Source organism: Rhamphochromis sp. 'chilingali' (assembly GCF_963969265.1).
Source record: "Rhamphochromis sp. 'chilingali' genome assembly, chromosome: 7".
Classification (NCBI taxonomy): domain Eukaryota; kingdom Metazoa; phylum Chordata; class Actinopteri; order Cichliformes; family Cichlidae; genus Rhamphochromis; species Rhamphochromis sp. 'chilingali'.
The window spans coordinates 36,665,835-36,690,620 of record NC_137934.1 but is presented as its reverse complement, the minus strand read 5'-3'; the positions used below and the strand labels follow the sequence as shown (position 1 = coordinate 36,690,620).

Genomic DNA, 24,786 nt, shown 5'->3' with positions numbered 1-24,786 from the left:
AAAGTGGGATGGATGCCGTCTCTCCTAACAAGACCAGGTTTCCTCCAGAAGGTTTGCCAATTATCTATGAAGCCCACATCGTTTCTGGGACACCACTCAGACAGCCAGCAATTTAAGGAGAACATGCGGCTAAACATGTCACTCCTGGTCTGATTGGGGAGGGGAAATTACAGAGTCCGACATTGTTTTGGCAAAGTTACACACAGATTCAATATTGATTTTAGTGACCTACAAGGCCCAGGTCCATGGTGTCCGTATATGTACCAGCTTCTCTAAACATGTGCCAGACTATGTGTTCAAAACAGTCTTGCAGGACAGGTATGGCCCCCTCTGGCCATGTCTTCACCTCTCTCAAAACTGGTTGGGTCTGTTTGTTGATAGGGTCTGTAGACCGGAATGAGAAGTATGGAGATGTGGTTCGATTGTCCAATGTGGGGGAGGGATATTTCTGTAGGACGATCTGATTTCCTCGTGTCAGCATTGTTCCCACATCATCATAATTAATGTTGTTCCAGGTTCAACATTGCAAGTGACCAATCACCTTCTTGTGACGTCATTCCTTTGCGACTTCGAAATACCCGCCTTCGATTATTTCGAAATACAAGTGAAGAAGCGAAAAACCGCCGCCTGTCCGCCGAATTTGAAGTCAATTCGCCTGTCCGCCGAATTTGAAGTCAATTTAGGATACTTTCCTTTAATAAACGGTAAGCATTATACGTTCCTCTAGTGATGGGCAGATGAAGCCCCATGAAGCACTGAAGCTTTTCATCCAATTGGTTCACCCCAACGCGAAGCTTCATGAAGCTTCATTTGCTCTAGCAGGGCACCTACTGGACGTAAAAATAATAGCTGGCATGAATTTGAAGAGTGTGGCATTTTGCACACAGCCTGTAAATGTCAACAACAAAAGGAGTGTGTAAAACATGTATATTGTAGTGATGGCAGTATACTGTGTATATTTATAGTGGCAGTATGGGAAATGATTATTTGGAAATGCTTGAAATGGAAATGATCATTTACTGTGAGGCGAGGTGTGGTTGGGGTGTGGACAGTGGTTGTGCTTTTGTAACGTTGAGGTATGGACAGCTACACACTGCCTGTTCACATTTTATTCTGTAAAAACTAAATTTTCACTGCTTTTATGACCTTTTTAGTGGGGAGAACATAGCTAGGATTTAATGATTTAACAAATCTTTTGAATCCTTTGTCCTCCACAATGCTAAATGGCTGGGAGTCCTCAATCACCATGCTGACCAGGTCTTCATCTATTTGAGATTGTTCTCCTGAGGAAAGACAATAAAGATAAAGCACAAATATAAATATCACATACGTAACTTATAACAGTTGTATAATATTGTTATATCATTTAGTAACATTACTGCATCCTATATTATCATTGCATTTGATGGCTCACCTGGTCTTGCTCCACAATCGGTGTCCCCCTTATTCTCATGCAAAGCTCTGTAGTGCCTAAGCATGGATAAGGTGTTGTTGTTGTTATATCCCAGCTCCCTGGCACATAGAAAACACTTCACCTTGTACAAAAGTCAAGACAGCTCAACATAAATTGTATTGCACCATCAGTATCATGAAAATACATCTTCTGTAGAAATTTACATACCTTGTTGGGAGGAATAAGATCAAAATGTTCCCACACAGGGGAGGACATCCTCCTCTTCTTAGCTGGCTCCATTCTCTCCTGACTTTCCTCACTCTCATAAACCTCCAAACGGTCTCCAAACTCTCACTAACCGCAACTCTCCATCAAACACCCACATTTTTGAATGAAGTCTGAGGGGTTTATATCGCTGTCATATCTCGCGGCAAAGTTCGAACCACTTCATGAACCAGTCACGTGGTACAGCCGGGCAGCGAGGCTTCGGACGTCATCATTTTCAGCTCCTCCCATAAATGAAGCAAGCCTCGATACGCGCTTCGCGGAAACGCCCCCTCCATTACTCGACACACGCTCCGAAGCCTCGATACAGAACGTCCCATCACTATGTTCCTCACTTGGCTTGCTGTTTGTTTGCTAGCGATAGGCTACTTGACGACAGCATTAGCTAACCAGTGTTCTCTAGACCAGCGTTCCCCAACTTTTTGGGTGTTTCGTGGCCCGGGGGTTGGGTCAGGCAAACTTGCAGTAGCTTCCCTGATCATTTTACAAACATAAGTGAAGAGAATCTGGACTAAAAGGCCTAGACTTATGGTTGTGTGCTGAATCTATGAATCAAACTATCACCTGGAAACATAATTAACTGGTCCATAGCTGTGAAACTGGACATGAGTTCTTGATTCTATGGAGATTAACAGTAATCCAGAAATTTACAAATTTGTCCTGGTACATCGCGTAAATGTTGTCCCAGGGACATCGCGTAAATGTTGTCCCTGGGACATTGTGTAAATGTTGTCCCTGGGACATCATGTAGAATTTGCCCTGGGACATCGTGTAGATGTTGTCCCTGGGACATCGTGTAAATGTTGTCCCTGGGACATCGTGTAAATGTTGTCCCTGGGACATCGTGTGATAGCTTGTAAATAATGGAATGAAAATTATTGATTGTTATTAACTTGTGAAAAAGAAGTGTAACAAATCCACATGTTATGTTCTTACACCCTTACAGAAACTGTGACTCCTTCACAATGTCAGGTAAATGTCAACTCATGTTGAATAATCAACCAATCAAGCCTTTTATTATCACATGCAATGTTACACGTACAACTGCAATGAAAATTTCACCCCCTTCTGACCATACATATATTGCTTAAACATCACATTGGGAAGACAGGTCGGAAACAGTTAGGAAGGTCAGAAAACAATTTAATTAATAGATGAGGAGGAGAAAAAAGAACTACAACCAGACAAAGCTCCTAGAAGACTGAAATGGATGATGGTTGCAGCATGCAAAAAGAAAATGATATCTGTTGACTACAGCATATGCTTTCTCACAGATTACCTTGTGGGAGTAGCTGGACCAAACTCTATTGGTATTTCAAGTTTGAAATCCCTGTTTGACCAGACTAACATTTCAGATGAGGTACCTCTTGACATAAAAATCCTTTTATGTTGTCATAAAACTAATGTTAAATTCTGCTTTAAATACACTTTATTGTACAATTTACTTAATGAATCGTATTCCTTAGTTCTGTTTTTATTTATATGTATTTATTTATTTGTTTTATAAGGTAATAGATGGCCTAATCTATTTGCAGTGTGAGGTATGTTGAAAAGCTTGTTTGATCATAATGACATAGCATGTTTACGTTTTTTGTAATGTATTTGAAAACATAGGTGTATTTATGTTATTTTTATAGAATTTCCCTCACATTTATCCAATACCAAGCCAAATCACTGGAAAAATTTTGGATGGGTCCACAAGAGCACAAAGTGCATACTTTTTGAAGGTATGACTTGGACTGTGGTAACTATGTTCTTATCACAAAGGGTTTATAAGTTGCCACTATAAACAAACAGCATTTTCCAAAATTGAAGCCTTGTCAGAAGAACCTGAAAAATACCTTTCTGAAACCTTTTCTGTGTAAAGACTTGTTCAAAAGCAATGCACACAGATTAAAACATTTCTGTCTTGGCCAACTGATAAAGAACACCAAAAATTGAGTGGTGCGTGTTGAGTCTGTGGTCTTGATTTGTTTTGTACACACTATAGAAATTAATTAATGTAAACCAAAAATGACACTTTCTATATGTTTGTGTATCTGCAGAATTAATCACAAGTCTCACCTGACAAGCTTTTGCAGTTTTGCAGTGTCATTCTTGACAGAAAAACATACTTGTCACATTATTTTTATTTCCAGAAAAACATCTTTCAGATGTATGAGAAATTGATTGGAGCCTGTCTGGAAAACGGCAGCCACTGGACCTTGTTTGTAAGTTGCACAGATTTTGCACTCTCTCTAGTGCATGATACTTTTAGATACTTTTTTAAAATTAGCTGCCTTCTTTTTCTCTAACATTGGAAAATGTAACTTGTACTTAAACAAATTATATTTTGCAGATCGAACTAGGAAGTGCAGTCAGTGCTGGTGTGTGATTGCAGCCAAAGACCGGGTACACTATGACATGTCCTTAGCCATATAGATTGTTTATTTAATGGACTTTGTTCATTAGTTTTTTGTTTATTTCTTCTTCTTTTTTTTTTTTTTAAATTCACAGGTGCAGTGCCAGAAATGTGGTGCATACAAGCACATGCGTTGTTCAAAGTCTGTTTGTGGCATCTGTATCTTCTGTGAGAGTAAGTCACAATATAACTAAACAATGTCCAAAAATGTTTAAAGTGAAATTTTTTTTCGTAATTTTGCCTTTGCACACCAGGACTGTGTAATTAAAGTGGACGTTTCAAGATCCAGTTTTTACACAAAACTATTTTAGACATAACTGTGTCGTATTGTGGGGATTTCTCTTCACAATTAAATTGATATAGTGCTGTTTATATCATTCTTCTTTATGTAACAGCACAGTGCAGCACAGCAGAGGGAAAGGAGTTGTGCAGCATAGTGGGTGGCTATACAGGAGGAGCAATAGAAGTAGCCAGTGAAGAATGTCATCAGGGAAAGCATCAGGCAGCGAATGACAAAGGAAAAGTTCCTAAGGGAGAGAACATCTGCAGCAAATCGACAAGTAACAGTGAGATAGGAAGACTGACAGTCAGAGATGAAGGTACACAGACTGAAAGAGATGAAGGTACACAGACTGAAGACAACGAAAAAGAAGCAGAAGTATACGGCACAAGTCTGAGTACAGATAATGCTGCTGCTGATGATGTTGACAGGATCGATGCAGATACAGAATTCCAAACTGATTCAGAAGGAACTAGTACAGTTTACAGAGTGCATGGTCGCTTATCTGTACCAAGCTCAAAAAAGAAAACCTACACAATAACAGAAGACGAGATCAAGCGCAGAATCAACGCAGAGAACATGTCAGTTCATGTTTTCAGAGGTTTGATTGGGGTAGGTATACATTTCGTGATTTTGATGTCACCTGAAATAAATCCGGGTTACTCATATCAATGAAGTGACAATGTGGCTGGAAATTGTGCATTTGCTGCAACATATACACAATTACACCATGTAAACAAAAGCATTTAACTTTGTGCGCGTGTGTGTGTCTCTCTCTGCTCTTTTGGTGTTTGCACTTTTTCTTTTTTAGGGCCGTAAAGCCAAACTGCCCGCAATGATTCTTGACAGGCCTAAGAAGGCCAAAACTAAAGTAACAGTGTTTAGTGTTCTGAGTGAAGAGGAGGCTGGGGAGCTAGCCCTCGGGTTTGCCGGAAGATTGGCCTGCGATGTCACAACAGACATGGTCTGTAAAGGCATCGACCATTCAAGTGCTGATATGACAAAGTAAGTTAGTAAAACAATATGAAAGTTGTATCTTTTTTGGTATTATTTGTCATTTCCCCGTATTTGGGTTATTGGTGTAACATTGTTAATCTTACTTTCTAATAACAGACAGACTCTTCTCAAAATCCAACACAATCTTAAACATGAGCTGACTGATTCCTCAACCTTCAGTTTGCTGACACACACCTTTGGCCCCGCTGCACTGGATTCTGTCATTTCATTCCTGTGTGAAAAACTTGATCTTGTCTCTTAAATAATGAAACCTTTTGTGACTTTTGTTTGTTCTGTAAATCAGAATCTTGAAAATTGTTCATTGTTGTTCTAAGTTTGTGTTAACTATTTGGCAAAAATGATTGGTTCCTAATCCAAACAGCATAATGACTGTTCTAACACATATCTTAAAAATGCTACAAAGAAAGAAAATTATCACATATGTTTCAATATGAATGTAATTGTGTCACACTCGGTTTGTAGTAGCTTTCCTGTTTTATTTTGAGTTTTGGTATGTTTACACTGTTATTTTTATTTCCCGTGTGTTCGTCTTCCCTTATTAGTTTTACTGTATTTAATTAGTCTGATTTAATAACTTATAATTATTTACTTTCCAGTGTGTATATATGCTCCTCGTTTGGATTATTGTTTGAGTTCTGCCTGTCTTTTCTATTAAAGATTTGGACTTTTGGACTATTAGTGGACCTCGTAGGTTTTTATTCTGTTCAATTGGTAATTGACTGGGTTTAATTTAGTGGCCTGGAAAACAGGCCGGAGGGGTCTGGTCATTTTAACCCCCTAAGACCCGAAATCTTCCACGGCATGCATTTTTAATTTCTCTTTGATATTTGGGCCGATTGGAACCCGATGAATGTAAAAAGAAAGAATTACCAGGTTTTGTTTTTTTTTACCTAATTTTTGTTTCTGAGAAAAATGAGAGCCACATATGAGGACATTAATTTGAAATTTTGATAGAACAGTTGCAGTATAATGTCCTCATAACTGTATATCAGGCACTTGTTGATCAAGATTTAGTATTTTGGTCTAAATAACCCAAAATGTGATGTCCACATGTGTGGACGCCAGGCTGGAGTAAAGTGTTAGAGCTATTTATACCTATGTAAACTTTTATACACTGGTTTTTACCTGTCTTGTTTCAGAAAGGTTTAAAAGGGTAATGTCCACAGTTTATTTGTTTATTTATTTGTTTGAATTCAACATATTTTATTAAAGTAATTGAGCTTGAACACAGAAAAAACTGAATCAAATAATCATAAAATCAAATCACTTGCACTATACTGAAGTCTAATCTACTCTGAGCTAATGCCGGTTTCCAACACTAATGATCGGGTGAAGGAGAGAGATGAGGGTGTGCACGGCCACTGGTGCTCTTATCCCTGTTCTTTGTGATACAATCCAACAGGAAAGCAGTCAAACCCTTGGACATTAGCCAAGTTAACGTTCACAAATATATACACACAGAGGAACTCTGAGCCCCAATGTCAGCATTAGCACAAACATGCCACTTCATACCAAATCTCAGTGTGAGGTCAGGTGTTAGTCTCATTCCATTATTCTGGCTATATTTTCTTACTCATTACTATTAAACTTATACTTAAGACTAACTATTAACAAAATCACACCCCAATAACTCTGTTATTACACTTTGTATTTAATCATAAAAAGGCTGGATGTTGAAACCTTTTACTTCTATTTTGTATGAGCCAGGATTCTCAACAGCTGATACTCTATGTCCAAAAAGTGACAGGTATCGTTTTATGGAGCAAAAAACTTAAGAGCGCATATTTTATAAATAATACCAACAATTACAAATGCAGACCTTTAATAGTAATAAGTAATCCTTTATTTATAATGCATAGCAATATAAAAATAGTAACATATGAAAATATTACAATGGGCACAGATGAATTTGTATCAAAAACAGCAACCAAGCCAAAGTAATGAATAACACACATAAATAACAACTGCTTGAGAGACCAAACAATTTCTTTTCATCTGTTCCTTGGCAGAAAGTTAAGACAGCTATTCAGCTTTAGGTTTCAATAAACAGAAGTAATGGATGCAGTCCCTTTGAAATGTCACACAAAAGTCTACTTGTGCATATACTTAGCTTTAACTCTTCTCTTTTTTGTTTTGTATTCCAAAAGGTTTTCATTTTCTCCAGAGGATGTCTCTCTTTCAGTGGTTATCGACTGTTCACATTCATTTTCACAGACTGTTGGAATGTCGATGCTGGCCGAACATTTCTTGCTAGAATACAATGGCCTAATTTTGCATGCATTATCTGTCATCTTTATTTCGTACTGGCATATACTTTTGCCTACTTGTTTTGTTTTTAAGACATTTGTATGCAGTTCATCTATCATTGCAGTAATACCCTCTGGAATGAATGCCCACTGTTTAACTGTGTCTAAAACAGCATTTAGTTTTCCAACTGCATCTTCTGTGCATTTTTTGTCTGTGCTTTCAACTACAGGAGTGTCATTCAAAGTTGATAGAGGACTTTTCAGAGAGTTTTTCATTTGTTTAAAATGGCTACAAGCCACCTTCAGGCAAGCACATGTGTTATAGTGAGAGAACGTACAACAAGTGCACTGAAGTGTTTCAGCCGATGCAAAAAAACACAGATTTCCAAACAAACTTGGCATTTTTATCACTTTCAAGTCCTCACAGTGTACAAAGTAATGCCTTTCTTTCACTGCAATTCTTGCCAAGGTCTGTTTCCATGTTTGGATAGATGTCATTGTCAGCCTCTGCTAATTTTGCAAGTAACACTAGATGCTTGCAAAGAAGTCCTCGTAAGCCATATGTACAGTTGCAGTAGGACTCAACAGGGCAGACATCATACACCATGTCTTCTCTTGACTCAGATGGGACTTGATATGCATTAACTCCATGGCTGTTCTTGACTGTAATTTTAAGAGCCCAACCACTTTCCATCAGTCTTGAAGCAGAGTCTGAAACTTGAGACAAGGTGTCAGCAAACCTGTTTTTCATGCGGCCCACATCTTGCAGGGTTTTTATGACTGAGAAGTAGTCGTCGGCCTTCCCTAGGAGCACTTCAATCAGATCATCCAGACGCCTATTCTTGTAGCCAGATAAAAACTGGTATTTCAGGCGGTGGAAAAATCTGAAAAACAGTTATTTGAAATGATTAGTAACTGTAATTGAAGGAATTTAAAGTTTTAATCAAGACTGTATTATTTTTTAAAAAATTGGAATACCTATTGCACACGTCTTTTATAAAGGAATGCTCTGTGCCGGTTTAGCTGATTTAGGCAAATCCACCTACTCTGTTTTTTGTTGTGATAACATAAAAAACGCTGCTAGAATTTAAAGGATTTGCCTAAAACCTGTTCTGGCAATGACATGACGAACCTACTCAGTTTAGCCTCTTGGATTAAAGCATAATATCTTTTTTTCAGCAATACAATTGAATGAGGTCAAAATAATAAATCATACCTTTCAATCACATTGTTTGTTTCAGAACGAGCGTGACTGAAGCGACGGCCGTAGTCACACCACATGTGGCCAATGCCTTCCCAGTGCTTCTGAAAATACTGGCACACCAAAGGGTATTGCTTAAATGTCTGGCAGAACTCTGCTGATGTGGCTTTAAAGTCGTCCTCCTAAGAGAATTGGATGCAACAGAATATATTTCAATCCATTTAACAGACCTATTGAAATCTTTAATATTATGTATTGAAGCCCTTTTCCTTTTATTGAATAACATTAAGAATTTTAAGTTATTAATAATATGTCGTGTTTTTGTATTAAGAAGCAATTATTTCTTCCCTTACAATGGCTAAGAAGGAACACTAAACCTATAAGCATATTTGGTTTCAGCATCTGTCTGTGAAAGAATCCCACTCACAAGTTCTACTGCACAGTGGGTGACACAATGATGTTCTGCACAGCTTAAGTACTTGTTTTGATAAGCAAGATAAGAAGCCAGTTTTAGAAATTGTTTCAAAAATCTATTTTGTATCTCTCTGTAGCTTTTTTTAGCAACTGAAAGTTATTATGCTCTTAGTGTAATCAAGAAATCAAAATGTGAAATAGACAAATTACACTTACAGATGTGCAAGCTTTCAGCTTACAAAAGAAAGAAATGATTTCATTTCTCTTTTGGGTGTTAGAAAGCCCATGGACCCCGGACTCTGATTTTGAAAGCCATTGATTAACAGCCTGTGAATGTAAGAGAAAAAAAAGTTAATCTGGAGAGAGAGACAGAGGAGCAGCTGTACAAAAAGCATAAAAGAAAGCTGACGTCCAAAAATAACTTTGTCACTCACTGGACAAGAGGACCTGTGCATTACAGAAATCAACCAGGCAAACATATTTTTAAATGTCAAAAAGAGCTTTGGGAAGCAGCCACCAGAAGATGAGTGCACTGTGGTCTTAAATGGATGGACATAGTCACTCAACATTTTATCCCTTTATATTCATTAACCTGAGTAGGTGAATATCACAATGAGGCAAATCATAACAACAGGACCCTGTTGTAAAAATGTGTTTCAGGTGCATCTTAGACAACGTGAAAAGAAAACAATGTGGTTTACCTGCAAGACATGGTACCAGCATAGAAGGATAGCTGACTCTGGAAAAACCTTCTGCAAAGCATTTATTTCCGCAAAGTCTTTGTCAACCATAAATGCTCTACAGAAAAAAAGAAAACACTAAATGAGATTAAACAGTATGAAAATGTTTTTGCTATCTCAAAGCACCACTTCAATGCCAAATTAAACATTTCAACTCACAAGTAGATATATAAAATACTGCATACAGCCTATAGGAATAACTTTAACAACTGGAAAGGAAAGTTTTTTGCAGCCCATGCTGCAGCTATAGCATTAGATTCTGGCATGTTATAACTTTTTTGAAAAGGAATTATTTCAAAATTAATAGCTGTCAATGTATTATTTACCTCGGGGAAGTTGGGAAATGCTCACAAACTATTCCAAGAACAGTTTCCAGGGTTTTCTGACTTTCGTTGCTGACAATAGCATAGGCCACAGGGACTCCATGCCCATGATCATCTCTTACAACAAGTGTGAATAAGGGAAATGAATACTGGTTAACGCAGTGCGTGGTGTCAACAAATACTAACTGTTTTGCATAGTTCTCCATGTTTGATTTCATTACAGGTGTCTGCAAAACAATCATTAGTTCTTGGTCAGATGTGTATGGTTGATAGAAGAGAACATGTTCTTGATGTTTTCCATTAAGTAAGGTATGTACACATTGACTGTCTCCACAGTTAAAGTGCTTCTTCCTCATCATGCAGGTTCTAACACTGTCAATGTCACGTGGTGTGACAAAATGCTCTCTGTTGTGAAGATCTCTGTGTCCATGTTCTTTGGCCCATTTATGACATTCGGTTAGTATGATGGCTGGCTTAGTTCCAAGGGAAAGCAGTTCCTCAATCTTCCTCCTCAAATCACTGGAAATATTGTTGAAATGTGCGTCTTTTGGGTCCGAAGGATCATGCCCATCATGCTTATCATATGTACGCTGCACGATGACTGTGTGGTCTTTCCAACATTTGAGTACTTTAAATGAAACATAGGCCTTACAGCCCACTGCTCTGTAGCTGTTTCGACTTTTTTCCCCAGCTCTGATGCAGTTGAATTTGTAATAGTCTCTTTTCCTGTCTTTACCTGAGGCAACATTTAAACATTTATAATGTCCATGAAGGGTTAATGAGTTCAATTTTTCTAACACAACACTGAATGGGTCCTCCTGGCATTGTGACACATGCACACAAAGTTGTGTGTCTTTTCCAGTTCTTTTTTTTTCGTCATTCAGAACACTTCTTCTAATTATGTCGTCCATTTCTGGTGGAAAAATAGCGAAGGTTTAATTAGTCAATATTCATTAATTCATTTTAACTTGTTTTGGGGTTTTTTGCAATACAATGTAAATATTAAATATAATATTAAAAAAAAAATATATATAAAATAATATAAAACAAACAGGGGCTAAAAGAAGCTAAACTTTCATATGGTATGTCTCTGGCAACTTTAACATGATGTCCCAGGGACAACATTTACGCGATGTCCCAGGGACAACATTTACGCGATGTCCCAGGGACAACATTTACGCGATGTCCCAGGGACAACATTTACGCGATGTCCCAGGGACAACATTTACGCGATGTCCCAGGGACAACATTTACGCGATGTCCCAGGGACAATATTTACGCGATGTCCCTGGGACAAATTTGTAAATTTCTGGATTACTGTTAATCTCCATAGAATCAAGAACTCATGTCCAGTTTCACAGCTATGGACCAGTTAATTATGTTTCCAGGTGATAGTTTGATTCATAGATTCAGCACACAACCATAAGTCTAGGCCTTTTAGTCCAGATTCTCTTCACTTATGTTTGTAAAATGATCAGGGAAGCTACTGCAATTTTGCCTGACCCAACCCCCGGGCCACGAAACACCCAAAAAGTTGGGGAACGCTGGTCTAGAGAACACTGGTTAGCTAATGCTGTCGTCAAGTAGCCTATCGCTAGCAAACAAGCAGCAAGCCAAGTGAGGAACATATGTATAATGCTTACCGTTTATTAAAGGAAAGTATCCTAAATTGACTTCAAATTCGGCGGACAGGCGAATTGACTTCAAATTCGGCGGACAGGCGGCGGTTTTTCGCTTCTTCACTTGTATTTCGAAATAATCGAAGGCGGGTATTTCGAAGTCGCAAAGGAATGACGTCACAAGAAGGTGATTGGTCACTTGCAATGTTGAACCTGGAACAACATTAATTATGATGATGTGGGAACAATGCTGACACGAGGAAATCAGATCGTCCATTTCTGTAAACAAGGTCTAACATGTTGTCATCTCTTGTTGCAAGGTCAATGTTTTGATGAAATTCGGGTAGAACTGATTTAAGTGCAAACTTATTAAAATTCCCAGTGACGATGAAGAAGCTGTCAGGGTGGACTGTTTGTACATCACTGATAATCTTGTAGTGTTCACTGAGTGCTCCACTAGCTTTATCATTAATGCTAGCACTAGGTGGGATGTAAACAGCAATGATGATCACCACAGTGAACACTCTTGGGCATCTGACTGCCAAGACCTCCACAAGTTCTGAACAATGCACTGAAACAATCACTGCATTTCTACACCAGCTGTTTTTGATGTCAGTAAACAGTCCGCCACCGCGTGTCTTACCAAAGAATAAGGGGTCTCTGTCGGCACGGTAGCTGGCTAGCTCATCTAGCTGAATAGGGCAGTCTGCGAGTCCGCGTGCCTCCGTGTAGCCATGTTTCAGTACAAATAAGAACACAGTGGTGTCCTATTTCTTTCCAGGAGTTTAGAAGTAGCCTTAAACAGTCCAGTTTATTTTCTATGGAGCACACATTGGAGAGCAGAAGAGATGGAAGCGCTGGTTGTCTACGGTTAGCTTTTATCCTAGCATGGATCCCGGCTTGCTTACTGCGCTTTCACATCCTTGCACACGGTTTTTGACAGACTTCCGGGCAGATGCTGAGACACGATGGGGCCATAAACCGTCTGTTCAAAGCTCACAAAATGCCGCAGCAGCACAGTTTTTCCAGTGTGTCTCCATCTAGTTGAGTTTGCTAGCGTTTTCTTAACTCTAAAAGTTGCTGGCAGTTATAGACGTGTTTGCCTGTAGTTCCAACACACATTACAACTTTACATTAAACCAGAATTTAAATAGAACTTTATAAAAATAAATAATAGCACCATAGTTTGGACCTGTTGTAGCCGCTGAGACCTAGCGCACCGCCATGTTTTTGTTGTGTTGATTTTGTCATGATGTGCGGGAACACAAACATGCTAGCACACTACTCCGTGGCATCAGGTGGGTTTTTTCCAGTGATGGGAATAACGGCATTACAAGTAACGGCGTAACTTTTTTCAGTAACCAGTAATCTAACTAATTACTATTTCTATTGTTACAACGCCGTTACTGTTACTAACAAGAAAAGGCAGTGCGGTCGCGTGTCCGCGGACGGCAATCACGATCACTTTTTGGCACAACACCTGGAGCTCAGGGGGGCAAAACAATCGCATGAGTGCTGCTGTTTGACTGAGGAAGTAGTCGTGGTAAGCCAATCACATGACCACTTCAAGATGGCAAAGCAGCAAGGTGACATATACCAGTTTTTAAATTGTGTTGATAGGCCTCGTAAAACCAGAGTCATGATAAACAATATATACGCGTTTTTTCCTCAATAGTTTCGTCACGTTTACTGTCAAAGGACAGCGCTAGCAAGTACTCTCTGCTTATGAGCAAAAACAAAAAACAGCCCGTTCGTGTTGGTGGAAAAATGTACCATGTCGACCAATCAAAAACTGATATGGCAACATGACATTTGGTTGTTTAGGAAGAGGGGGAAGTTTTTAGGAGAGAGAGCGAGAGAGACAGCAGAAAAAGAGAGAGAGCGAGTTTTGAGATGTGAGAGATTTGTGACGTTTAGCATGTTTGGAGTGTGTAGTTAGTGTGTAGTGTTGTGTATAGTTTTGTGTGTCAGAACAATGAGGCGACTGCTGTCTCCAGGTAGAAAAAGGAGTGATACACCTGCTGCTGTCAGACCTGCAGGTATCAGGCTGTGATGTTCTCCTTTATAGTGGACAGAAATTATTTTTTTGGAGTGGCACAAATAATTTGTGTGGCATCTTATTGAATGCAGAACACCTGATTGTTATATAAATGGTTTGAAATGGTTATTAAAAAAAGGGTAAAAGGTAAATGGCTGCAAATAACTTTGTTTGCAAAACTTGTGCATATGATTTTAAAATTGACCATTTATATTTGCATTTAAAGTTATGAAATAAGATTCAGTAAACTTGTTTGTGGTTGTTACAGTAAAAAAAATATAACTTTCTACTCGGATTTTGTCACGGTCCGGGGCAGCGGCCGTGTGGAGAGTGGAAGGAGGACTCAAAGCGCAGCACTTATTCAGATGTGAGGGTGATTTATTGTTAATAACAAACACAAAGTGGAGATGGCAAACAGAACTAAGGACGAAACTAAACTGGGATAAACTACACAGAGGAGTGGCAAACCTGAACATGAAGGGAGAACAGCAGGGAGAACACGCAGAGGATTACACCAGGTAGGAACACAGACGACGCGACGAGGAGCAGAGGAAATCACACGGTATAAATACACAAAGAGACACTGGGAAATCACACACAGATGGGGGAAACAGCTGGACCTGATTAACCTGACGAGACAGGGGAACACTAACACCAGGGACCAACAGAGGGAGCACAAACCCAGAACCCAGTGTCTAAAATCCCAAACACAAACCATCCCAAAACAGCCATGAATAATAATGAAAGTAATAACAATAAGTACATAAACATAAAGTCACTGAGTCATGGTCGCAGGACCATGACAGTACCCCCCCCCCTCAAGGGCTGGCCCCCGACAGCCACAGAAACACACCACCAGATCCGGGCGGGCGGCAGGGGGCCCAGGACGGAGGGACCGGACCACGACCACGGACGGAGGCCCCAGAGTCCCAAAACAAAGATGAACACAAAACCCACAGGGGAGCAGAGTCCAAAGCACAGTTCAGGAGGCCGTCCACGAAGAAGGCAGCGGCGGCACGTAAAGAGTTCAGGAGGCCGGCCGTGCGGAAGGCAACGGCGGCGCGTAAAGAGTTCAGGAGGCCGGCCGTGCGGAAGGCAGCGGCGGCGCGTAAAGAGTTCAGGAGGCCGGCCGTGCGGAAGGCAGCGGCGGCCAGTCAGGTGATGGTGGTCCGGGGGCCGGCCGTGCGGAAGGCAACGGCGGCCAGTCAGGCGACGGCGCTCGGCCAGTAGCCTAGCCAGCGGTCCAGAAAACGGCCGTTTAGCTCCAGACCCAAACGAGGCTGGGCCAGGCGAGGCTGAGGGCACGGAAGCCGGGACCGCAGCAGGCGGAGATGATGATGCAGACACGAAGGCTGGACCAGACGATGCTGATGGAGCTGATGATGGACCAGACGATGCTGATGAAGCTGAAGCCGGGCCAGGCGTGGATGAAACCGGGCCAGGCGTGGATGAAACCGGGCCAGGCGATGAAGAAGCTGCAGCTGAAGCTGGGCCAGGCGAAGCTGACGCTGTAGCTGAAGCTGGGCCAGGTGAGGATGAAGCTGGACCAGAATCAGGCGAGGATGAAGCCGGGCCAGGCGTGGATGAAACCGGGCCAGGCGAGGATGAAGCTGGACCAGAATCAGGCGAGGATGAAGCCGGGCCACGCGATGATGAAGCTGTAGCTGAAGCTGGGCCAGGTGAGGATGAAGCTGGACCAGAATCAGGCGAGGCTGAAGCAAAGGATGAAGCCGGGCCAGGCGTGGATGAAGCCGGGCCAGGCGTGGATGAAGCCGGGCCAGGCGATGATGAAGCCGGGCCAGGCGATGATGAAGCTGTAGCTGAAGCTGGGCCAGGTGAGGATGAAGCTGGACCAGAATCAGGCGAGGCTGAAGTGTCAGGCTGAGGCGTGGCAGTAGCAGGTGGTAGCGCTGCAGGTGATGGTACTGCAGGAGGCGGCGCTGCAGCCACAGGTGGAGAAGCAGCCACAGGTGGCCGGACGGGATCCTCGGGCCCCCCAGCCGACGTGGCAGCAGGTGTGGCATGAGGCTGGACGGGCTCCTCGGGCCCCCCAGCAGGCGAAGCAGGAGGCTGGACGGGCTCCTCGGGCCCCCCAGCTAGTGAAGCAGGAGGCTGGACGGGCTCCTCGGGCCCCCCAGCAGGCGAAACAGGAGGCTGGACAGGCTCCTCGGGCCCCCCAGCGAAAACAGCCGCAGAACCAGTGGGCACCGCAGCCCCCGGCACACACGAAACAAGACCAGTAGGCACGCGGGCCTCCGGCACACGTGAAACAAAACCAGTAGGCACGCGGGCCTCTGGCACATGTGAAACAAAACCAGTAGGCACGCGGGCCTCTGGCACATGTGAAACAAAACCAGTAGGCACGTGGGCCTCTGGCACACATAAGGAGGGCTGCAGCTGCGCAGAGCACTGACCCTGCTCAGGCAGTGACAGCCCGGTGCAGTTCACAGCTGGCATCTTGGCCACCAGGGGTCCAGAGTAAGCTGAGGGCAGCAACCCCGCCTCTGGGGAAGCCCCGGAGTGAGTAACAGTCACTAATGTTGCCAGCTGTTGAGGAACAGGTCCGTAATGTAACAGTTCATCTCCCTGCCTAGAAACAGCGGTGGAAAAACAGTGTGAAAACTGTGATTCAGCTATTACCGGAACAGTGGGTTGTAGCGATGCTAGCGGTGATGGTGGTGGCTGAGTGGCTAACTGGAGCGGCGGCAGAACAGGCAATTGCGCCCCCAGGGAGGCTAACGGCTGAGCTACTGACTGGGGAGCTTGTGGCCGAGCACTGAACTGAGCCGGAGAATGGCGATAAAGTCCTGGCTCAGAAGGGGTGGCAGAGACACAGTCTGTTAGTCTTGCAGAGGGTCTGTACACGCCCACTTGCGAAGGGTCCGTTACCACGAAGGTGGGTAAGCGATCCGAACAGTCTCCCATCCCGCTCTGAATAGCCCCAGAAAACAAAGTCCCGGAAACTGGGGAAGCCAGAACATGTCGCTCGCTCACCGCCTCGGGCTGCTCGAAAGTAAAAGCAGACGGGGGGTGAAGTCCGAGGTCCAAAAGGAGGAACTCCCGCTCCCACGAACAAAGCGAGCCCAGAAGCCATGGGAGACCGGTCACCAGACGCTGTAGCCGCCTCTCTATAGCGCGCTGGGACGTGCCACCCGGGCTTTCCAGCCACAGGTCGATCAGCTCCTGTGTGGCATCGGTTAGATTTTCCCGTAGCTCCCTGGACGGGTTAAGCGCTGCTGGGTCCATGTTGTGGTCGCGTCGTACTGTCACGGTCCGGGGCAGCGGCCGTGTGGAGAGTGGAAGGAGGACTCAAAGCGCAGCACTTATTCAGATGTGAGGGTGATTTATTGTTAATAACAAACACAAAGTGGAGATGGCAAACAGAACTAAGGACGAAACTAAACTGGGATAAACTACACAGAGGAGTGGCAAACCTGAACATGAAGGGAGAACAGCAGGGAGAACACGCAGAGGATTACACCAGGTAGGAACACAGACGACGCGACGAGGAGCAGAGGAAATCACACGGTATAAATACACAAAGAGACACTGGGAAATCACACACAGATGGGGGAAACAGCTGGACCTGATTAACCTGACGAGACAGGGGAACACTAACACCAGGGACCAACAGAGGGAGCACAAACCCAGAACCCAGTGTCTAAAATCCCAAACACAAACCATCCCAAAACAGCCATGAATAATAATGAAAGTAATAACAATAAGTACATAAACATAAAGTCACTGAGTCATGGTCGCAGGACCATGACAGATTTTATGTTTTTTGTCTGATTTTAGATCAATTGTGTTAATACAGTCTGTCAAAATGAAAACATAACTGTAAATTCAGACACGTGAAGTTGTGCTGAAAAGAATGATACCAACCAAGGCAAAGTAAATAGTTTTTAAAGGTAAAATGTAGAGGTAAAATCAAAAGTTGTGAAAAAATGGACAATTATACCCTGGACCCCAGAGGGTTAGACTTTTTTTTTTTTTTTTAAGTTACGCAATAGTTACTTTTCAACTAATTAATTACTTTTAGAATATTGTAACTCAGTTACTAATCAGTTACTTTTTTGAAGTAGTAACTAGTAACTATAATTAATTACTTTTTTAAAGTAACTTGCCCAACATTGGTTCTTGCATAACAGGCGTAATTACTGGGCTTGAAACCTTAGACGACCTAGAGAACAGAGCCCATTTAACATTTCGTATAACTTCTTGTGAACTGGTATAGGTGTGTGTTGACATTAACTGCGTCAAGAAACTAAATTTAGTTACATTTTTTCACACATAAAAATTTAGTGTACATATTTACATTTTTACTGTCTTGACTTACGGTTAAAAGTCAGGTATCCAAAAAGGGCAGCCAGCAGGTACATGATGAACATAGCCAGGAAAGAAACATTGGCGACATTCTGCATCTTCTTGCGGGAACGGCTGTTCAGCAGAGAGTTGAAGACATGTTTTATTTAGACAGCAGACAAAAATGACTGTAAAAAATTCAAAAGTGTGTTTTTTTTGTCAGAGAAATTTAAATAAATGGCAGCGTATACTCACTCTTTGAGCTTGTTGTAAATGGGCAGGATATCAGGGTGGCACACAAAGGCAATAATAGGGACAGCATAAACATTCTAGGGAGATCAAAAAAAAAAAAAATCATAACTGACATCCAAACACTAGAAATGATTCCCTTACGGTTTATTTCAGTTCTACAGATGTTCTAAGTTTTGAAGGCTTTTACCTGTGAATTGATGACAAAGTATTTTGGCCTGCAGGTGTCCTCGTCAGAAGTATTGTCGCTGTGTGAGCTGTTCAACGAATGAGTCGAGTTGTCATTGTGAATATCAGGGAGAGGGCATGGGATCTGGAACTTTTTGATGATCACCTTGAAGGAGCGGAGAGCAAATTTCCCATTTTAGCTCCTTATTGTGAAGGTGCAAAGGTTTATTTACAGCATGATCAGAAACAAAGACTTGACCGTTGTTGTGCTGTCCTGTTCCACTATTAAATTAATTCATTTGACTACATTTTTAGAAAAAAAAAGGAATCCTGCTCTTTTGTGTAGCAGGAAGAGATTTCACTGGAAGACTGAAATATGTTCTGACTCAAACTCAACTGGCAAACCAAGAACAGGCATTTGCCAAAGATTTGCGTAAAGGATGATATGGTAGCATGAGGAATGAGGAAAGGTGTGTCACTCACCACAATCAGAAAAAAGACCATGCATAGCAGTGGCAGACCACTTGTGTAACCAAGGCAACCTGAAAGAGGAAAAACACAATTAATAGCGATGCCCCCCTGTATCACGTCACTCTAAGCTATTAAAGTTTTAAAGGTTTTGAAATCTTGCATGTGTGCTAGTGTGTGTAAAGGGAATTTCTTTTCTTTTATGTATTGTTTATATGTTTTCGGAATATCACGGCCACCAGACTGGCCTTAGTCCATGGGCCCCTGGCGGGCACAGCCCAAAAGAGGGACACTGGACCAGCTCTGTATCCTCTCAAAATACTTGAGGTTTGCCCAACCAGTCTACATGTGTTTTGTGGACATATGGGGTGTATGGGGTGTTTGGCCCATTGCTCTGGGCCATTCAATCCTTATACAACCGTTGCAAGAGTGGTCCGCATAGCCAGCAATAAGTCGGACTCGTTACTTGTGGGTGATGGGCTCTGCCAAGGCTGCTCTTTGTCACTGATTCTGTTCGTAATTTTTATGGACAGAATTTCTAGGCATAGCCAAGTTGCGGAAGGCTTTACTTGGGTGGGCTCAGAATCTCATCTCTGCTTTTTGTGGATGATGTGGTTTTGTTGGCTTTGTCCGGTGATGGCCTCCAGCTCGCACTGGAATGGTTTGCAGCCAAGTGTGAAGAAGTGCGAATGAGAATCAGCACCTCCAAATCTGAGGCCATGGTCGTGGCTGTGGTGTGCCCACTCCAGATTAGGGACGAGTACCAGGAGAAGGAAGCAGGAGATCGAAAGTGGATTGGTGCTCTGGCTGCAATGATGCAGACGGTGTACCAGTCTGTCATGTTGAGGAGAGAGCTGAGTGTACAAGCAAAATTCTCAATTTACCGGTCAATTTATGTCCCTACCCTCACCCTATGGTCACGAAAGAACAAGATCGCAACTTTCCTTACCTAAGTCCCTGCGCAGTGTCAGGGGCAGGATAATGCAAAGACTAACCAGCAACACCAGGTAGTCACCATGATGTACCATTGTCTGAAATACAGGACAGAGCATGTCAGTGTTAGTTGACAGAGATCACCAATGAATCATCATGTAGGTAAAGATTTCTGTAGCTGTGTTAAAGGGGCAACACACCATGTTAGGTTGTTTTGCAGTGTTATACTGTGAAATCTACTATGAATTAGTTAGAGTTAGAATGTTCTGTTAGTCTTATCCAGGGGCGGAGCGGGGGGGTGGCTTACGGGGCTTAAGCCCGGGTTGTTTTGTCAGAAGCCCGGGGTATTTTGGAGTGTAATTTTTTCATAGTTAGATGCCTGGCTGACAACTGTATAAAACAAAAAGTACACACAATATTCGAAGCACATAGTGCACACTGTGGGAATTTACGACTGTGCGTGAATCCCCCCCTGATATTGGTATGATCCAAGCTCAGGCACTAAGCGACTGAGCGAGGGGGCGGGGCAGCTGCTGCCCGTGAGTGCGCTGTTGGAGAGACGGAGCCAGCCATACTAAGGAGAGCTTAAGTTTGACCAGGTACCAAAGCAAATCATTCGTACCGTACAAATAATGTAAATATGACGGTGCATCACGAAAGATTGATATGAAACTGATCACTTGACCAATATTACGTTACTTGCTCTTCAAGTGAATCAACAAATGGCAAAATGAAAAGCCGAACAAATGCTATTTTTTTTTAGAGAGTCTTAGCTTACGTGTGTTTATTTCATATTTTCAGTTCTTACCCTCCCCCGACTAAATCGGTTTCAGTTATGTACTGAAACATAAGAATGGACATTCGAGGGTTCTTTCAAAGAAAAAACTCAGGTAAATGTTATTTTATATATTATGCTTTGTATGTTGTTCAGTATATTTCTATGCAAAACAAGAGGGATTTCAGTACACAGCAGGATATTCACATTTGTAACCAGATATTTACATACACTTTAGGGAGAAAACATAAAACATTTTTACTGTACAACATCAATTTAGAGTAAATTTTTGTTTTAGATAAATATTGAAATATATTTTGAATTAGTTAAATTTCAGAATAAAGAGAGACAGAGCTATTTTTATCACTTTCATCAAATTTAGGAGTACATGTACACTAAATTTATTGTTAATTAATAAGAAAACTCCAGACGATTCCATTCTGAGCTGAAGAAGCTTCTGATAGGTTAGTAGAGTCCATGTGAGTAAATTGGTGGCACAGCTGTGGATGCATATAAGGCAAAACACAGAGCCTGTTTCTTTGACATGGGAAAATCAAGAGATATCAACCAAAACACCAGGAAAAGAACTGTGGAGCTCCATAAATGTGGCTCAAGTTTGAATACAATTTGGTGCCATTTGCAATTAAGAAATACAGATAGTTTCTCTCTTTACTCTTAAAGTTAACAAATATGTTTTTATATTTATCAATCTAAAAAAATAAACATTTAGTCTGATTTGATGTTACAATTAAAAAAGTGTTTTTATCTGAAGAGTAAATATCTGGTTTCAACTGTATATTTGATGATTGTCAGCACAAAGAGGGAGAGAGAGGAGAACGAGGACAGAGCAGATGAACAAGAGCAGGTGAGACACACATGTTAGTCAAATGGTTGTTTACCAAAAGTATCACCGTATCATAGGTCCTCATGTATCTCGTACCTAGTGTTTCTTTTTAGGTTTGTTATTTTTCAAATTCTGTATTTATTAAGTTCTGCAGGCTTGTTTGCACAACAAGGCTAAATAATTATATAAACTTTTCTCAATCTAAATAGTGGACTTTGGTAGAATTAAAAAATAAGTGTAGTGCAGGTCTATGATGATTTTTAGTGCTATCATCTAGTTCTGATTCTGGTTCTGTCTTGGTTAAGTCCTCAGTAGTCCTGATTTTGAACTGTTGTAGTCCTGTTTTAATTCTGGATCAGTTCTGGGTCTGGTTGAATTGGGGTTTAGTCCTCGTGTCTTGATACAGCCCCGACCTTGTTCTGCCTTGCTGCTTAATTAAAAAACTAGTTTAAGGTGTCCTGCACATGTGATATATATTTTTCCCTATATGAAGTCATTCTTTTTTGAACAGAGCCTATTAATCTTTTAGTCATTTCTACACCCCCCCCCAAAAAAAAAAAAAAAAAAATCCCACATGCATACTACTCTTTGGGCTAAGCCCCGGGTGTTTCAAATGTCTGGCTCCGCCTCTGGTCTTATCATCTTTCTCAGGTGTATCTTGCATATGAAGTAGCTTTGATCTCATCATAAACTGATGAACCAGGACTACAAGTAAACTAATTAGTTCTGTGACACAGAAAACCGCACACTGAATCCACTTTCTCATCAGACTCCTCTCAGATCCTCTACAGCTTTTAGTCCTGTTTAACACCGGCTACATCAACTGTAAAATTGAAAGCATTTTGTTTGTCACTAACCAAAACAACTACCATTTTCATCTCATAAGGCCCCCCTGGCGCCAGCTGGATGCTCAAGGCAAAAGCTGACGGGAATAACAAAATATTCTCCTTAGATAACAAGACTGTGTTGTGACTTTCTTCCTCCTCATTCAAGGTTACCTGCGTCGACTGAAGATTGTTGACTTTTGCCCAGCCGGGTGAAGGGACACTTTTTGGTGAAGGGACACTTTCTCTCGGCTGAACACGGAACACACACGCACACATATGCATGTACACTGACACAGACCTACACTCACCCCACAACCCCACTCCAAAGCTTATGCTTCGAAGCTTATGCCTTCTATGTTGTGAGATGTGATGATTCATGTGCTGAGGTGTTTTTTTCTGTTCTCAAACTGATCTCCCTGTGTGGCTCAGTCTGGGGGGAGTTCTTTTTTCTTGTCTTTCCTCATGTTGTGCATTTTCCATTGTTTCGACTGGGGTCGCTGCTCGTGTGGTCAAGCAGCCAGGGCTACCTAGCCTGACCTGTCTCCCCAATATGATGTTTGTGTATTGTATGTGTGATTGGCATAGTATCATCTATCTTAACTGCCCATTGGGGATAAATAAAGTGTCTCTGACTCTGACTGATTCCCTAAAAGGGCCCTCTGAAAGAGCCACTCAGAGAGATGGAACACCCTCCGTCCTTTAAAAACAGCCAGACAGTCCTCCTACACATCCCGCCTGTGCTCCAAGCAGAGCGACAAATGCCTATTTCACCTTCCCTCAGCACTTGAAAAACAACTGGCAGCCATTTTGCTTAACATGTCCACCTCAAGTGCTTCTCTCAGGTGTTCCTGGTCTCTTTCATTCCTTCTAGGAATTTTTGTTTTTCACCAACACCTTAGTCTTAGTGCAACCAGGAAACATTCCTTTTAGGGCGAGTAAACTATGCCGTATTGACATTTTGTTTACATCTTTGGCTGCACAACAAATGGTCTGGTGCTCTGATCTGAACCACTACCAAAATCAAATCAGATGTTCCTTGGACAGAGGCCAACCTGACTGATTTGTCCTCGGATATCTTGGAAATAAGTGTACAACCTCCAGGTCCATCAAATTAGATTTGGTAATAGTATTTATTTAAGTAATATGCCAGTATCAGCAGTGTTTCTTGTGGTAGGTGAAATAAAACAGTGAAACATGAACAAGAAAGAAATTTTGTGTGGAAGTTGCTAAAATATTTAAGTTACTCACTTGACATTGGCTCCTGTGAATGCTTTTATAACGGTGGGTAGTTCGTATGATGTAGAGGTAGCTCGACATGACTGTTGAGGGGGAAAAAAAGCAAAACAACAACAACAACAACAACAGCAGTTAGCACATTTTCCTGTAAAACTGAGGGAGAGAAAAGAAAAGGAGGAAACTGCCATAAAAATAGCGATCTCTAATATTTGGCAAGGGGCCCAGATGTTCCAAAGAAACGAATCACGACATGTTGTAAAATGACTCAAGGTTTTACTGGAAGCTGCTTCCAAAAAACACAAGCTGCTTTCCATCAACCAAGGTTTCCCCCTGTGCCTCCCCCCTCCATGCGCTCATTGCAGACACAGAGGAGCAGTGATTTGGCTTTCTGAGTGAGCACATGTTGGATCTATTACAGTCATGTAACATTCATTTTTCTTACCTCCAATATACCTCATGATGATGAAGAGGGAGGCTGTGAATTTTCCCAGTCTCCCAAAGACTTTGTAACACAACTGCTCGTAATCCAGTACACCTAAATACACAAAGAATTGTGGATTAAAAAAAATACACTAACAAGCATTTGGGGATGTTTGCCTGTTAAACTTATCTAATTCATTGGCTATCTTCAGCAACAAGTGCACAGAATACAACGAGAAGATGGTGAAAAACTTAAGGAGAATCCTGTAAATGGAAAAGGGAGTGCTCTGAGTCCCCGTGTTTTAACCCAGCGGGCATGATTATGGATGCCGTGCAGGTGCGTCCGCCCTCCCTGCACGGCACCGCAGACCACGCCCCACCACACTCTCTCCAAACAATATTGACCGAACCAGCAGCAAATGAAGATCCAAACTAAGCTTCACATAAACATCGTCAAGGACTCCCTCTGATTTTTGCTGTTTTGCTTCCACCACAATAAAATCACTTCACTCTCTCTCTCTCTCTTTCTCGGTGTACTTCAAGAACAGTTTCCCGTCTATCTCTGAAATCTGTTTTCTGCATTATTCACTTGCTTGTTACGCAC

At 41.9% G+C, this 24,786-nt stretch overlaps 2 protein-coding genes and 2 long non-coding RNA genes across 4 annotated transcripts in view; 1 reads left to right on the top strand and 3 right to left on the bottom strand.

The window, feature by feature from the left end:
* Window positions 1-13,129, bottom strand: part of LOC308399700 — a 45,119-nt gene extending 31,990 nt beyond the window's left edge. Inside the window, exon 1 of the long non-coding RNA XR_013972241.1 lies at window positions 12,563-13,129. This is a non-coding gene — a long non-coding RNA (uncharacterized lncRNA). The remainder of the gene's footprint in view (window positions 1-12,562) is intronic.
* On the top strand, window positions 565-6,050 carry LOC308399623. Its single transcript, XR_013972220.1, has 9 exons — window positions 565-704; window positions 2,625-2,650; window positions 2,953-3,038; window positions 3,187-3,219; window positions 3,316-3,405; window positions 3,817-3,888; window positions 4,017-4,069; window positions 4,175-5,364; window positions 5,473-6,050. It is a non-coding gene; the product is annotated as an uncharacterized lncRNA (long non-coding RNA).
* On the bottom strand, window positions 7,197-12,202 carry LOC308399698 (uncharacterized protein). Its single transcript, XM_080887072.1, has 6 exons — window positions 11,944-12,202; window positions 10,304-11,213; window positions 9,939-10,035; window positions 9,454-9,564; window positions 8,839-9,005; window positions 7,197-8,506 (listed from the first exon to the last, which is right to left on the bottom strand). Exons 1-6 carry the CDS (start codon window positions 12,194-12,196, stop codon window positions 8,044-8,046), a joined length of 2,001 nt encoding a protein of 666 aa, XP_080743198.1. The 5' UTR covers window positions 12,197-12,202; the 3' UTR covers window positions 7,197-8,043.
* Window positions 13,130-15,162: 2,033 nt separating the features above from the next.
* Window positions 15,163-24,299, bottom strand: LOC308400358 (uncharacterized protein; the record flags this gene model as incomplete). The annotated part of the gene is made up of 8 exons (XM_080888002.1): window positions 24,205-24,299; window positions 23,775-23,845; window positions 19,163-19,221; window positions 18,702-18,845; window positions 18,518-18,591; window positions 18,297-18,397; window positions 15,392-17,220; window positions 15,163-15,252 (listed from the first exon to the last, which is right to left on the bottom strand). The coding sequence occupies exons 2-8, from the start codon at window positions 23,779-23,781 to the stop codon at window positions 15,163-15,165; spliced, it is 2,304 nt and encodes a 767-aa protein (XP_080744128.1). The 5' UTR covers window positions 23,782-23,845; window positions 24,205-24,299.
* Window positions 24,300-24,786: the final 487 nt, after the last annotated feature.

Bases quoted from the DNA above. Each gene is read 5' to 3' on its own strand.
- LOC308399698 (XM_080887072.1), bottom strand. From the start codon at position 12,196: ATGGACGATCTGATTTCCTCGTGTCAGCATTGTTCCCACATCATCATA. The intron at 9,565-9,938 runs GTAAACCACATT...TTACATTCACAG, and splicing joins GCTGGTACCATGTCTTGCAG to GCTGTTAATCAATGGCTTTC. The intron at 9,006-9,453 runs GTAAGTGTAATT...CAATTCTCTTAG, and splicing joins AGCTGAAAGCTTGCACATCT to GAGGACGACTTTAAAGCCAC.